Source organism: Schistocerca cancellata, chromosome 6 (assembly GCF_023864275.1).
Source record: "Schistocerca cancellata isolate TAMUIC-IGC-003103 chromosome 6, iqSchCanc2.1, whole genome shotgun sequence".
NCBI lineage: Eukaryota > Metazoa > Arthropoda > Insecta > Orthoptera > Acrididae > Schistocerca > Schistocerca cancellata.
Window position 1 is genome coordinate 297130750 of NC_064631.1, and position 17112 is coordinate 297147861.

The window sequence follows — 17112 nt, forward strand, 5'->3', positions numbered from 1 at the left end:
CACGGCGAAGCTCATCATCCGGGAGGGGGTCGAGGCTACACAGCGCAGCGCTTATATTCTCTTCGTGTAGAGGCCACTCCTGTCGTGGTGTGGTCCTAGTCAGCGTACCACTAGCTGACTCCTTCTCACAGCCTCCTCTGCTGTATCGTTCAGGCCGATGCGCTGGCGCTTGATGCTACGCCATAACAGTTTTAGTGGCTACCTACCCATGTTCACGGGTCTTTCTTATCTAAACACCTGTTTAGATACCGAGTTGGTGACATGTTGACAAATAGTTCTGGACAGGAGAATGTGGTCAATTTGCTGTGTTTTGTTCCTCCTCGAACACTGCAGCAGCGACTCGTCAGTTACAACTTACAGTAAACAAGTTGGAGGAGTGGAAAAGCGTTTTTTAAGTTTTTTTGCTGATAAATGTGTGTATGTTAAATTAAATCGTTTTCATTAAATTAAATTGTTTTCGTCGTGCCGGCCGGTGTGGCCGAGCGGTTCTAGGCGCTACAGTCTGGAACCGCGGGACCGCTACGGTCGCAGGTTCGAATGCTGCCTCGGGCATGGATGTGTGTGATGTCCTTAGGTTAGTTAGGTTTAAGTAGTTCTAAATTCTAGGGGACTGATGACCTCAGAAGTTAAGTCCCATAGTGCTCTGAACCATTTGAACCATTTCTTTTTTGTTTTCGTCGTATTTTTAATTTACTTCACTCGCATATGAAGGACACCAGTCCACACTTTAAAGTCGCAGTAAGGTTTCTCGGCCTCATTTTTTTATTCTAAGCTATCTTGGTAACAACACAAAGGATCGGAAGGCCAGAACCCAGAGAGCACTAAATATCTTAAAGTACCTTAGCCACAGGTCTTGAGGAGTTGACAGGGTGCATCTGCATCAATTTTAAAAGGCTTTCGTGCGATCGGAACTAGACTATAGATGCACAGTGTACGAAACCTTCTTACCAGAAGATCACTGACGTCGAACGCGATGAAGAGATCAGGATACCACAGCGCTTACAGGATCAGCCCCACTCCACGTCTCTGTGCTGCTGCTGGGGTAACCGCCATACATTATCCATTGGCAACTCCTCTTGCTGCGTTAAGCGTATAAAAGCCTCGCTGTTGCCAATTCACCAGGAAACCATTCTGGGGACCGGGGCTCGTTGGCAAAGATTTTGTTTCCTTATTATTTTTTTTTTTTTTTTTTTTGGTACAATACTTGCAGAGAGTCTAGTGAATGCGGCGGAGAACTTAATCATGTAGGACCGATTAATTAAATACGCATTTAGGTAAACCAAAGAAGATGTTTCCTCAAACCCTGCAACTATGCCAACTAATCCCATGTGTGGGGGTAAAAATTGTAGAGGGTGAGAAATGCTTGACTACAACAACCATGTTAAAGTGGATGCATGTTGACGTGGATGCAGAAGACATTAATTATGGAGAGCTGGTTAAGCCTGCACAGGTCAGAGACGCGTGGAGAACTGCATCACACCAGTCTTTGGAAAGAAGATCGCAACAACAACAACAACAAAATTTTCGAAGTATTAGTAGTCTCACATAGCCTTTTAGTTGGTCTTCAATTTTGTGAGACTATTTCATTCTTCGACGGTGCTGGAAGAAAGTCAGTAGGGCGGCGAACAGCGTGTCCTGTTGGGTGTTTGCAGTTTGGTTTGAGTCCAAACGGCGAACAAAGAAATGTACATCAGACACTTGATAAAACAACTAGGGATGTAATGTAAATTTCGTTTAAAGAAGAAAGAAGTTACAACTCAACGGCAGTCCCAAGAACTAACCGCCCATTTCCCCATGAAAAACTGAAAAACAATTATTATTTCTGTTTTTTTTGCCTGAGGAGGCTAAAGCCTGTGTCACACAGAGCAAGTTTCGTCGTGCATTTGTTTCATGGTGCACATATCTGTTGGGTAGCAGGCACCAAAGATGGTTGGCCCTCCTTTCCAAAAGTTTCCGTGGAATTTGGTGTGCAGCAAGTTTCTGGGTCGCACAATGTTTCACGTGCAGATGTTTGTTAAAATAACTAGCAGTTCTCTCAATTCATAAGAATTACTCTTCCCTATCTGCATCAGCTACAGCAATAATGCTTTCTTCCCTTCAATGTGGAGGCATCTGCTGTAACTAAAGAGCAAGTTGAGGTTACGCCCAGCCGAGCATCGCCCTAACATGGCTGGGTTTAAGATGAGGCTCTCCCAGGCTGTGGCGTCAGGCGTAGTCAAGGCTACTGATTGGTGAGTGCACGTAACATTCAAGAGAACGCTACAATGGACATGGCACCGGGGCTATCACGGAAAACATGCGAAGCACCCTGCAGACAAGCAGGCTAGCAGTCATGCTCGGGAGCCATTGTGCGATGAAACAAGTAAACTTACAACAGATCTTATTCCATACGACACGTGATTAATACACTACTGGCCATTAAAATTGCTACACCAAGAAGAAATGCAGATGATCAACGGGTATTCGTTGGACGAATGTATTATACTAGAACTGACATGTGATTACATTTTCACGCAATTTGGTTGCATAGATCCTGAGAAATCAGGACCCAGAACAACCACCTCTGGCCGTAGTAACGGCCTTGATACGCCTGGGCATTGAGTCAAACAGAGCTTGAGTGGCGTGTACAGGTACAGCTGCCCATGCAGCTTCAACGCGATACTACAGTTCATCAAGAGTAGTGACTGGCTTATTGTGACGAGCCTGTTGCTCGGCCACCACTGACCAGAAGTTTTCAATTGGTGAGAGATCTAGAGAATGTGCTGACGAGCCAGTTACACGGCCACCATTGACCAGACGTTTTCAACTGGTGAGAGATCTGGAGAATGTGCTGGCCAGGGCAGCAATCGAACATTTTCTGTATCCAGAAAGGCCCGTACAGTACCTGCAACATGCGGTCGTGCATTATCCTGCTGGAACGTAGGGTTTCGCAGGGATCGAATGAAGGGTAGAACCATGGTCGTAAAACATCTGAAATGTAACGTCCACTGTGCAAAGTGCCGTCACTGCGAACAAGAGGTGACCGATACGTGTAACCAATGGCACCCCATACCATCACGCCGGGTGATACGCCAGTATGGCGATGACGAATACTCGCTTCCAATGTGCGTTCACCGCGATGTCGCCAAAAACGGATGCGACCATCATGATGCTGTAAACGGAACCTGGATTCATCCGAAAAAATGACGTTTTGCCATTCGTGCACCCAGGTTCGTCGTTGAGTACACCGTCTCAGGCGCTCCTGTCTGTGATGCAGCGTCACGTGTAACCGCAGCCACGGTCTCCGAGCTGATAGTCCATGCTGTTGCAAACGTCGTCGAACTGTTCGTGCAGATGGTTGTTGTCTTGCAAACGTCCCCATCTGTTGACTCAGGGATCGGGACGTGGCTGCACGATCCGTTACAGCCATTCGGATAAGATGCCTGTCATCTCGACTGCTAGTGATACGAGGCCGTTGGGATCCATCACGGCGTTATGTATTACCCTCCTGAACCCAACGATTCCATACTCTGTTATCATTGGATCTCGACCAACGCGAGCAGCAATGTCGCGATACGATAAACAGCAATCGCGATAGGCTACAATCCGACCTTTATCAAAGTCGAAAATGTGATGGTACGCATTTCTCTTCCTTACACGAGGCATCACAACAACGTTTCACCAGGCAACGCCGGTCAAGTGTAGTTTGTGTATGAGAAATCGATTGGAAACTTTCCTCATATCAGCATGTTGTAGGTGTCGCCACCGGCGCCAACCTTGTGTGAATGCTCTGAAAAGCTAATTGTTTGCATCTCACAGCATCTTCTTCCTGTCGGTTAAATTTCGCGTCTGTAGCACTTCATCTTCGTGGTGTATCAATTTTAATGGCCAGTAGTGCATTTTATTGGTAGGGCGCCGATTAATCCCCGTCGAGCGCCGCAAAGCCAAAATTACTATTCAATGGTGTTTTCTCGCTGCAGATCCAAGAGTATGCCCTGCAGAAGAAGAAGCTGCCAACTGACTGGGCGCTGGGTAAGAAGGGGACCCCGACCACAGACGCAAATGACGCTCTGGCGACCAGGAAGCTGCTGCCCCTCGGGGGCTCGACAACGGGCTACAAGGGCTACGGGCTCGCCGCAGCCGTCGATATACTTACTTCTGTGCTTGCAGGTGAAGTGTTTCCTCTTCTGCTGCAGCCCTGACTAGTGCCTGTGTGTGGAAACATTTGAGAAACTATCGCCGCAGTGGCAGAATTTACGTTGCTGAGTTTTCAGTCATCAGGCCTAAAGCTTGCTTTGGTGCAGTACTCTGGCCGTGCCTTTTGCGAGCCGTCTTCTTCATTTCAGCAAACGCTCTGTATCCCACATCATTAATGAAATGCCTTATGCACTCACATACTCATGTACTACCCCCAAGTTACTTTCCTTTCACCATCTTTTAACTACAGTTTTCAGTAAAGATCAAATCGTAATATGTGCATATCCATTCACTCTGATTCTTTGTGTTCTTTTACTAGGCATTTTTTGATTGGTTTGTCACAGTACATTGTTGAAAGTCTCTTCGGGTTTGCTGCCGGATCCTGAAATCAACTTGACTCAATATTTCGGCGATCCAGCTGGTCTCCATCTTCAGGAAAATGGGCTATGGAGTTTGGACCATCTCCGGAGGTGCATGAAGAGGAACATAGATCGGTGGCCTTTCTTCCTTATGCTGGAGGCATATCGTTTAAGAGTGGACGAATTTTAAGGAATTTTAATATTAAGAGTGTGTTCCGTCCACCTTCTAAGATTAGGGCACTACTCGGCTCTGTGAAAGATGATTTGGGGCTTAGGAAACCCGATGTGTACAAAATTCCTTGTCAGTGTGGGAAAGCTTACATTGGCCGTTCGATTCGCACAGTGCATGACAGGTGTGTGGAATATCGCCGTCATACGAGGCTACAACAGCCGGAAAAATCGGCAGTAGCAGAACACTACTTAAATGAGGGACACAGTATCAAATTTGATGAAACTGTGGTACTTGCCAACATTTCCGGTTTTTGGAACAGTGTCTATGAAGAGGCGATTGAAATTAGGTTGGCGGATAGCAAGACGTGGAACCCTGTATTGTCTCGCATCAAAATTGATCGTTCTTCGGTGCGGCCCTGAGTGCGATATATCGTTGCCAGCAGTGTTCCACTAAGGGCGGCGCCACCTCCCCGTCTTGAAGGACAGCAACCATGATGGGCGGCGCATGCGCCATGTACTGAACGGTGGACTATATAGGACGTCGATTTGCAGCGTGGCGTCAGTTCTCAGCGGGACTCATCAGCAGAAGCAGCATTTTCCTGAAGATAGCGACCAGCTGGATCGCCGAAATATCGAGTCAAGTTGATTTTCGGATCCGGCAGCAAACCCGAAGAGACTTTCAAGACTTATTACGTCGGGAAAGCCTATGTATTCACAGTACATTGTTATTCCTAACTCGATCATTTCATCCGATTTTCAGGAGTCTCCTGTGACTCCAAAATTCCAAACTCTTGCAATTGTTTCATTTCTCCGGAATGGACACAGCAGAGTGTGTACTGATTTTAAACATCCTGGCAGATTAAAACTTTGTGCCGCGACTCGAACCTCGGACCTTTGCCTTTCGGAGGTGGCTACTATATCGGTTATCCAACTAAGCAAGGCTCACAAGCCACCTTCACAGCCTTACTTCCACCAGGCCATCTTCTACCTTCCAAACTTCACAATTCTCCTCCATACCTTGTGAGACTAGCACTCCTGGAACAAGTGATACTGTGAAGATATGGCCTAGTCACAGCTTTTCTTAGAGATGTGCTAGTCCTGCAAGACTTTCAGTGAAGTTTGGAAGCTAGGAGATGAGGTAACTGCGGAAACAAAACTGCGACGGCGTGTCGTTAGTCGAGCTTGGAGAACTCACTTGGTAGGTACCTGAACGGCAAAGGTCCCAGGTTCGAGTACCGATCCGTCACTCCCAACTATTCACGCTTCACACTCGCACAGACCTGTGCTCCAACCATGGCTTTCAATAAGTTAGGGTATAATCTTTCATGATGAGTTTTGCGCCACCTTTAATGCTCTGTTTCGAATGAAAAGATATCGACATAAAGTTCGTCGTAGCTGAAATTCTCTTAGTACCCTTTAGACTCCAGCGAACAGCAGACTATTCAGCTTAACCTCCTGTTTTTGGATCGAAAAGGAAACAGATGTCCAAGGCACTAGGGAATCAATAGGAACGAGCAAGCTGACAATACAACCAGCAACGCCTGTGAAGGACGGGTTATACGCGAGCGTGCTATTCCATTACAAGAAAAGAAAACTCATGTTCATGTGAGAGAACGCTTGGTTCATGGGAGTAGCCAACAAGCTACGACAGATTTTACTACAAGGTAATGTAACTCTTCATTTCAGCCACACAGATGGAAAGAAGTGGCTAAGGGTATGGCGTTGCTCTATGTCGCATATCATCTCGTACGGGGAGAAGAGGAACCGGTTTGTTGATAAGAGACAGCTGCGGCGAGTTGTTTTACCATCTTAAATAATGTTGATAATGTTACTCGAATAACGGTTAACAATCAAGGAGCTCTGCTTCAATTAATGGAATAAAATTTTATTAGACTTTACCTTTAAGTATTACACGCCAAGTAAAATACTACATTTAAAGTAACATGTATACCTACGACAAGCACGCGAACATTTTTATATAATCAAAGAAGGATTAGTTTGAATGAAATTTAAATGGTTTAATCGTTTTTCAAAATATTCCCCTTTAATATCACGGCATTTTTGCATTTGATAACACCAATTCTCAAACAAATGATACCACTCTTCCCGAGGCACTGCAGAGACAATATTTTTGCAATAGTCCACTGATTCCACGTATTTTATTTTTAATTTTTGTAAACAAAAACAAATGACAAGGTGCCACGTTGGTGCTGTATGGTGGAATGTGCATGATGACGACCTGTGGGGTATGAGAACTCAGTTGTTACTTTTGTATCCAATGATGTGTGGTCGAGACATAAAATTATTGTTTCATGAACTTTTTCAAAAATGTATGTTAAACAGACATTTGTGAACCAATTGCCAGTAACTGTACGTCCATCACGTAATGGTGTAATAACAATAGGCCCATTTTAGAAAAACAGCACTGAAAATTCCACGGAGTTTTTTAGGCTTAGGTTATGTTCGAAAGACCCATTGAGCTGGTTTACTGTTCTTTTCAGGATCATAACACTAAACTCAAGATTCATCACCAGTAACGATACTCCAGGCCACATTTGAAGTGGCATCTTGGAATTGTTCCAGAGGTTTTCTGCACCAATCAGTCCGTTGTTGTTTCTGATCGAGACGTAGTATACGTGGATTCCGTCGACGACAAAGTTTTCTCGGATATAACTATTGATGTAAAATGTTTTGGATTTGACTCATACCGGTGCCCAATGTCGCCTGCATAAATTCGTATGACGTCCGTCGATATCCTTCAAGCGGCAATATTTTCATCAGTACGAGCAGTTCCTGGACGTCCTTAACGGAAATCATCACTAAACAAGTCGATTTCTTTTGAATTCGCTGTGTAAATTACAATTTGTTGCTTTAGATGGGGCGTCTTCGCCAAATGTATTTCTAAGCCGATCTTCACACAGTTTAGGTGTTACTGACGATTTACAATCATAGAAAATCATCTTCTGTACATTACATCTGCATATTTTCATTTGATAATGTCATATGGAATAATGTTCCGGCGTAACTCTTCTTTAAGAAAGTAAAGTCTTCATTGCTCAAAAACTTTCTGTAAGACTAATACACTGAAGAGCCAAAGAAACTGGTACACCTGCCTAATATCGCGTAGGGCCCCCGCGAGCACGTAAAAGTGCGCAACACAACGTGGTATGGACTCGACTAATTTCTGAAGAAGTGCCGAAACAAAATGACACCATGAATCTTGCGGGGTGTCCATAAATCCGAAAGAGCACGATGGGATGGAGGTCTCTTCTGAAGAGCACGTTGCAAGGCAGCCCAGATACGAATAATATTCATGCCTGGGGAGTCTGGTGGCCAATGGAAGTGTTTAACCTCAGAAGAGTGTTCCTGGAGCCACTCTGTAGCAATTCTGGACGTGTGGGGTGTCGCATTTTCCTGCTAGAATTATCCAAGTCCGTCGGAATGCACAATAGACATGAATAGATGTAGATGATCAGACAGGCTGCTTACGTACGTGTCACCTGTCATAGCCGTATCTAGACGCATCAGGGGTCCCATATAACTCCAACTGCACACGACCCACACCGTTACAGAACCTCCACCAGCTCGAACAGTCCCCTGCTTTCATGCAGGGTCATGGATTCATGAGGTTGTCTCCTTAGCCGTACATGTCCATCCCCTCTATAGAATTTGAAACGAGACTCGTTCGACCAGGCAACATGTTTCAGTCATCAACAGACGTGGCGTAAAGGTTTGTGTCGTACAGTCACGAGTGGGCCTTCTGCTCCGAAAGCTCATATCGATGATGATGTTTTGTTGAATGGTTCGCACGCTGAGACTTGCTGATGGCCCAGAACTGAAATCTACAACAATTTGTGGAAGGATTGCACTTCTGTCACGTTGAACGATTCTCCTCAGTCGTTGTTCGTCCCGTTCTTGCAGGATCTTTTTCCGGCCGCAGCGATATGGGAGACACGATGTTTTACCGTATTCCTGATATTCATGGTACAGACGTGAAATAGTCGTACGAGAAAATCCCCACTTCATCGCAACCCCGGATATGCTGTGTCCCATCGATTGTGCGCCGACTATAAAACCACGTTCAAACTCACTTTAATTTTGATAACCTGCCATTGTAGCAGCAGTAACCGATCTAACAACTGCGCCAGACATTTTCTGTCTAATATAGGCGCTGTCGCAGCGTCGAATTTTGTCTGTTTATATATGTCTGTATTTGAATTCGCATGCCGTTACCAGTTTCTTTGGCGCTTCAGTGTATATGGTGCTCACCCACAGTCTTCTTGTAGACTTTAGTTTAAGACGCTGGGTATTCTGACTACCGCTTCACAGAACATTTATCTCATGAAGTTTGCTGTAAATAAACCATTGCAGTTCAAAGGGAACAATGATATTCGTAATAAATAAACGTAAATGACGTGTGAGTAGGGCCTCCCGTCGAGTAGACGGTTCGCCGTGTGAAAGTCTTTCGATTTGACGCCACTTCGGCGACTCGCACATCGATGGGGATGAAATGATGATTAGAACAACACAACACCCAGTCCCTGAGCGTTGAAAATCACCGACCCAGCCGGGAATCGAACCAGGGCCCTTAGGATTGACGATCTGTCGCGCTGACCACTCAGCTATGGGGGCGGACACATTCGTAATTATAATAGAGAAGGAAAAATGTCATTTATTGCTGCACACTAAGTTTGTCTTTAGCACAAAAAGGGATGTACAACGTTGCAAGTAAACTTTTTGACAACTGTACCCAGTGATATAAAATGTCTGACAGGCAGCAAGATAAAATTTGAAGACAGACTGAAAATGTCTCCCCTTGACAACTTCTACTCCGCAGAACAATTTCTGTTATTCCAATGTGTGCTGAAACACGTAACTGTTTCGAAACAAATGAAACAGTACAATGTAATGTTTCGATACTCTGTTTTGAAACAGTGAAACAGTTTGTGTTTTGTAATCTAATAAACCTACACTTTTATCATCTTGTTTGTCTACTGTATAAGTATGTCCATACAAACACAAATGAGGTGCGAGAGCGCTACACTTGGGCGTCTTGGCAGTTTTGTATTTCCTGCAGCAAATGCGCTGCTTTAGTTTTGTGTGACTCTCATACTTTTCAATTGGCTGAGGACAGCCATAGCTGAAGACAGAACAACCACCACAAACGGAACTGGAGGTGGGAGCAAACTGCAGAAACAACGGATATGCTACTGGGATTCCCACATTCCGTTAGTATGGGTAATATACCCATCCTGCTAATTTACATGCACACAAAGGGAATCATTGTGGATAATAGGCGCAGTGACTATAGACTCACAAATAACGCCAAATAATTCGAATAAATAACAAAATATAACAGAAAAAAATTTTGTCTTTCAAGGTGTTTCGAACCGTTACTATAAATTCACCATGCTTCCCAGCCCTTCCCGTTCACCATTACACTATCAGTGATATGTCAAACAGATTGCTTGCAATTACACCTACATCAGATTTATGTATATGTCTAATAACTGTCACTCTGCGCCTTTTTTTATTCAAAATGTTGTAGGCTTATTTGCGTTTCTTAGTATGATTACTGTACATGAAAAGAGAAGCGTATGTTATAAAAAAGTGTAATTTAATCGAATGATTTTCACATATTTATTATTTTGAATGTGAATAGTATGCGTTGCTTTATTGTTTGGTTAATGTTTATAAAGCAGATGTTACGCCATTTCGTAATAGGACAGTCAGCTAGAAACGAAGCTTTATTTTCGGATATATTAAGCTTCATGCTATTGCTTGTCTAAAAGATTTCGACACTCTTGAAAGTGTTTCATGAAGTGTTATGTTGTGTTTCAGTACCTGTGCCGAGCCCGAATCTCGTACGACACAGAGCGGAATGAAACATCACTGTTTCGATACAATGAGTCCGTTCCAAGCACAGGTGGACTGAAACAGCCTTATTTTGAAACAACGATACAGTTTCTGTGTCTGGCTCGAGATCGATTCTGGTGCGGTTATCCGAGACAGGGGCGGAATGAAACACCACTGTTTCGAAACAGTGAACCACAGCCGCTCCGAAACACTGAAACAGTTCCACGTATCGATACACTGTATCGAAACATAGAAACAGTGGCCAAGTCTAATAGAGGGTATCCGTCGTTCGGTCTGTTCAGAACACTTCACGTCAAACTTTCCTCTTTTTGAATTTCTGCCAACGCCAGCGACCCAGCAGTTGTAGTATCAAAACTAAGCGGTGAAGTTCCAGTTTCTGTTGGTTGCGCCGAGCGTCGATTACGTCAGTATTTCCCCTCACACGTCTCCGTCCACCGCAAAGACCAATATTGTCATTTAAATTTTTTTTCACCATTTTCATCAACTGTTTTCGGAGAACGCCGATGTGAAGGGATAGCACACTAGTTGCGTTAAAAACTGTTTTTCAACGCCACTGGTGTGCCATATCTTCACATCGGAAATCTTGTTATTCCATTCACCCTCCCCCCGCACCCACCTCCCTCCGCCCCCCGGCCCCCTCCCCCCCCCCCAGTGCAATCGGATTTCTTATTTTGTGACGCACATACCTGCTCCAGACTGGCAAAGTGAAAGGCCCGTTTCAGACTGGTGACGGTCACCAGCGACGGTCACCTGTAATTGTGATGAACACTCCTCGATCACTGGTGCCCGACACCATAGGTATTGCCAACTGATCAGAGAAATGGGCTCGAGCGAGGGAGAACTTTGTTACTACTTCTAAGCAAGAGGAGGACGAGAGAGAGAATGAGGACAAAACGTTCGTTACACTTACATCCACTGATACGTGATTGGCTGGAGAAAATATTGGTTTGAACTCTTTATGTCGATCTGAGACAAGATGAGAAGACATTTTTCATTATTTTCGAATGTCGAAAACTTCATTTGATGAACTGCTAAGAGAAGTGAAAGAAGAAATCACAGGGATGGACAATAATATTTTAACTGTATTTTCCGCACCATAAGGGGGAGCGCCTTAAGACGAAGATGAGACGCACACTTAATTTTGTTATGAAAATTTTGAAATACAAGTATTTTTTTAGATTTCTTCATTCGCCCTGTAGTGGTGAGTTCATGGTTTCCACGCTCATCCATTTTGTCCCTTCTTGTCGCATTAATACTGCGTAAAGCTACACTTAATACTGATAAATGCAAAAGAATAGGTGTGAGGGATGCAAATGTGCTTGAAGGTTACTATCCTCCTAGCCTTTACAGACGTAGCATCTAAATTTCGCTACTCTTCGACGGCCCGAAAAATAAGGTATTAAATTTGAAAAAAGAACATACAACTTAGCAATTTTGTTATTTGATCCATGCTCTTCTCATTGAAATCAGGCACAAACTTCGTTATAATTGCTTGCCAAGCATTCGTTTACATCACTTTCTTGTTATAGTCATCGCTTTTGACATCCCATATAGCAGGATGACACTCTGCTTCACCTATAAAGTCTTCCGTGTTAATCAAATCTAAACTCATGGCTACAATGTGTACAGTATAATGTAGAACGAATGTTTCGCATCTCTGTCTCAAAAGTGACTACCGTCTGTTGGCAAATCTGCAGCGGTGGTCTGTGATCTGTGTTCCAGTGCAAACACTCCAATTCAAACTAATGCATGTCCGGCGCTGACTGCCGTGAACACAGTGATCTTGTCCGTCACATGTGGCGAGAGTGAGTCACTAATACCTCAATGTCTCGGGGAGGCAGTGTAGCGTCCCGGTGTGAAAGCTCCAGTTCAAACGAATGTCGGTGACCATCGCTGATGACCGTCACCAGTGTCCCAGTGTGAAACGAGCCAAAGATTGTACATGTTGAAAGCTCAAAAAGTAGAAAGACTCCTTCACACAGCGAAATTAAAATATAATATAAAATAAAAATTTCGGCACTCGATATTGCCATTGTCGTATCGTTATACAGGTTGTTACAAAAAGGTACGGCCAAACTTTCAGAAAACATTCCTCACACACAAAGAAAGAAAATATGTTATGTGGACATGTGTCCGGAAACGCTTACTTTCCATGTTAGAGCTCATTTTATTACTTCTCTTCAAATCACATTAATCATGGAATGGAAACACACAACAACAGAACGTACCAGCGTGACTTCAAACACTTTGTTACAGGAAATGTTCAAAATGTCCTCCGTTAGCGAGGATACATGCATCCACCCTCCGTCGCATGGAATCCCTGATGCGCTGATATAGCCCTGTAGAATGGCGTATTGTATCACAGCCGTCCACAATACGAGCACGAAGAGTCTCTACATTTGGTACCGGGGTTGCGTAGACAAGAGCTTTCAAATGCCCCCATAAATGAAAGTCAAGAGGGTTGAGGTCAGGAGAGCGTGGAGGCCATGGAATTGGTCCGCCTCTACCAATCCATCGGTCACCGAATCTGTTGTTGAGAAACGTACGAACACTTCGACTGAAATGTGCAGGACCTCCATCGTGCAGAACCACAAGTTGTGTCGTACTTGTAAAGGCACATGTTCTAGCAGCACAGGTAGAGTATCCCGTATGAAATCATAACGTGCTCCATTGAGCGTAGGTGAAAGAACATAGGCCCAATAAAGACATCACCAACAATGCCTGCCCAAACGTTCACAGAAAATCTGTGTTGATGACGTGATTGCACAATTGCGTGCGGATTCTCGTCAGCCTACACATGTTGATTGTGAAAATTTACAATTTGATCACGTTGGAATGAAGCCTCATCCGTAAAGAGAACATTTGCACTGAAATGGGGATTGACACATTGTTGCATGAACCATTCGCAGAAGTGTACCCGTGGAGGCCAATCAGCTGCTGATAGTGCCTGCACACGCTGTACACGGTACGGAAACAACTGGTTCTCCCGTAGCACTCTCCATACAGTGACGTGGTTAATGTTACCTTGTACAGCAGCAACTTCTCTGACGCTGGCATTAGGGTTATCGTCAACTGCACGAAGAATTGCCTCGTCCATTGCAGGTGTCCTCGTCGTTCTAGGTCTTCCCCAGTCGCGAGTCATAGGCTGGAATGTTCCGTGCGCCCTAAGACGCCGATCAATTGCTTCGAACGTCTTCCTGTCGGGACACCTTCGTTCTGGAAATCTGTCTCGATACAAACGTACCGCGCCACGGCTATTGCCCCGTGCTAACCCATACATCAAATGGGCATCTGCCAACTCCGCATTTGTAAACATTGCACTGACTGCAAAACCACGTTCGTGATGAACACTAACCTGTTGATGCTACGTACTGATGTGATTGATGCTAGTACTGTAGAGCAAAGAGTCGCATGTCAACACAAGCATCGAAGTTAACATTGCCTTCCTTCATTTGGGCCAACTGGCGGTGAATCGAGGAAGTACAGTACATACTGACGAAACTAAAATGATCTCTAACATGGAAATTAAGCGTTTCGGGACACATGTCCACATAACATCTTGTCTTTATTTGTGTGTGAGGAATGTTTCCTGAAAGTTTGGCCGTACCTTTTTGTAACACCCTGTATTGAGAAATATTATCGCAATAGCTTATCGTTAGTTTTCGGAAAGAATAGCGATATATCGATATTTTATCAAAAGACCTATGTACATCATATAATTTTGTAAGAAGTGAGATGACGTGTGCTGCTGGTAGGAGCGCAGTCGGGCCCAAACATCCCCGTGCCCGGCAGCGGCGGTAAAGACTGCAAGGACCCGCCAAAGCACGCGTGTCTGGGCATGAGCTTCCTGGTGCTGGACCCGGACGCCTTCGGCGAAGGCTTCCGCCAGCGGCTGTCGCTCTTGCTGAGCGCCCTGCGCTGCGCGGAACCGGCCGACGCTGCGCACCCCGTCCGCGCCCCCGGCGACTTCTCCAAGAAAGTCGCCGAGCAGTGCGACTGCCGCGGCGGCATCGCCTACGCCAAGCACCAGCGCGCCGCCATGGCAAGTGCACAACTCCCTCTCTATTAAATAAACGTGTGCCACATCAGAATGAATGTTTCTTCAAATGGTTCAAATGGCTCTAAGCACTATGTGGCTTAACATCTGAGACAATCAGTCCCCTAGACTTAGAAATACACTACTGGCCATTAAAATTGCTACACCAAGAAGAAATGCAGATGATAAACGGGTATTCATTGGAAAAATATATTATACTAGAACTGAAATGTGACTTCATTTTCACACAATTTGGGTGCATAGATCCTGAGAAATCAGTACCGATAACAACCACCTCTGGCCGTAATAACGGCCTTGATACGCCTGGGCATCAAACAGAGCTTGGCGTGTACAGGTACAGCTGCCCATGCAGCTACAGCACGGTACCACAGTTCATCAAGAGTAGTGACTGGCGTATTGTGACGAGCCAGTTGCTCGGCCACCACTGACCAGACGTTTTCAATGTATGAGAGATCTGGAGAAAATTGCTCGTCAGGGCAGCAGTCGAACATTTTCTGTATCCAGAAAGGACCGCACATGACCTGCAACGTGCGGTCGTCCGTTATCCTGCTGAAATGTAGAGTTTTGCAGGAATCGAATGAAGAGTACAGCCACGGGTCGTAACACATCTGAAATGTAACGGCCACTGTTCAAAGTGCCGTCAATACGAACAAGATGTGACCGAGACGTGTAACAAATGGCACCCCATATCGTCACGCCGGGTGATACGTCAGTATAGCGATGACGAATACACGCTTCCAATGTGCGTTCACCGCGATGTCGCCAAACACGGATGCGACCTTCAAAACTGGTTCAAATGACTCTGAGCACTATGCGACTTAACATCTTAGGTCATCAGTCCCCTAGTACTTAGAACTACTTAAACCTAACTAACCTAAGGACATCACACACATCCATGCCCGAGGCAGGATTCGAACCTGCGACCGTAGCAGTCCCGCGGCTCCGGACTGCAGCGCCTAGAACCGCACGGCCACCACGGCCGGCGATGCGACCTTCATGTTGCTGTAAACACAACCTGGATTCATCCGAAAAAATGCTTTGCCTTTCGTGCACCCAGGTTCGTCGTTGTGTACACTATAGCAGGCGCTCCTGTCTGTGATGCAGCGTCAAGGGTAACCGCAGCCATGGTCTCCGAGCAGATAGTCCATGCTGCTGCAAACATCGTCGAACTGTGCGTGCAGATGGTTGTTGTCTTGCAAACGTCCCCATTTGTTGACTCAGGGATCGAGACGTGGCTGCACGATCCGTTACAGCGACGCGGATAAGATGCCTGTCATCTCGACTGCTAGTGATACGAGGCCTTTGGGATCCAGCACGGCGTTCCGTATTACCCTCCTGAACCCAACGATTCCATATTCTGCTAACAGTCATTGGATCTCGACCAACGCGAGCAGCAATGTCACGATATAAACCGCAACCGCGATAGGCTACAATCCGACCTTTATCAGAGTCGGAAACGTGGTGGTACGCATTTCTCCTCCTTACACGAGGCATCACAACAACGTTTCACCAGGCAACGCCGGTCAACTGCTGTTTGTGTATGAGAAATCGGTTGGAAGCTTTCCTCATGTCAGCACGTTGTAGGTGTCGCCACCGGCACCAACCTTGTGTGAATGCTCTGAAAAGCTAATCATTTGCTTATCACACCATCTTCTTCCTGTTAGTTAAATTTCGCGTCCGTAGCACGTCATCTTCGTGGTGTAGCAATTTTAATGGGTAGTAGTGTACTTAAACCTAACTAACCTAATGACATCACACACATCCATACCCGAGGCAGGATTCGAACCTGCGACCGCAGCAGCAGCGCGGTTCCGGACTGAAGCGCTAGAACCGCTCGGCCACAGCGGCCAGCTATGAATGTTTCTCTCTACAGTGGAGTGGCCACTGATGTTCAGTTACCTGGCAGATTAAAACTGTGTGCCAACTGGGACTCCAACCCGCATCCTTTGCCTGTCACGGCCAATGATCTTACCGAGTTCTTAAAGCTCATCTCACGAGGCGCTGTCACAACTCTGCTTCCCCCAGTACCTCCCCCTGCTTCTGAAACTCAGCGGAAGTACTCCCTGTAAAACGTAAACTTTCACGTCCAGAAATGCCAGAATGACTAAAATGTTCCGGGGTGTTACACCGTGGTCGAACAGATTTCACATTTAAACCTAACATTTCGTCCCGATCTGTGGACGACATTTTCATGGGGGATAGTAGCTTCTTTGAGTGTCCGATTCAGACCCTGACTTGCTACTGAATGCAGCAAAATTTCGTTTACGCCTGCTCCCGTGCAGTGGCTTGACCTCACATGCATTGAATACACGGACGTAATTGGCCTCTGGTTGCCGTCGTCCACTGTTGCTATTGCCCCATAGCGGAAGACTGGTACACATGTTCTTCAGCACCGGAATCCAGACGTCTGTCAACTTCACGCACTTGTCCTTCGTATTGAAGTTACTGAGGTGTTTTACAATCTCTAAGGCC

General features: G+C 45.5%; 1 protein-coding gene across 1 annotated transcript in view; it reads left to right on the forward strand.

Moving 5' to 3' along the window:
• The window catches only part of LOC126088301 (ureidoglycolate dehydrogenase (NAD(+))-like), a 98213-nt gene extending 83561 nt beyond the window's left edge, over window positions 1–14652 (forward strand). The window contains exons 6-7 of the mRNA XM_049906432.1: window positions 3960–4149; window positions 14339–14652. Of these exons, the coding sequence (XP_049762389.1) occupies window positions 3960–4149; window positions 14339–14652 (504 nt within the window). The remainder of the gene's footprint in view (window positions 1–3959; window positions 4150–14338) is intronic.
• Window positions 14653–17112: the final 2460 nt, after the last annotated feature.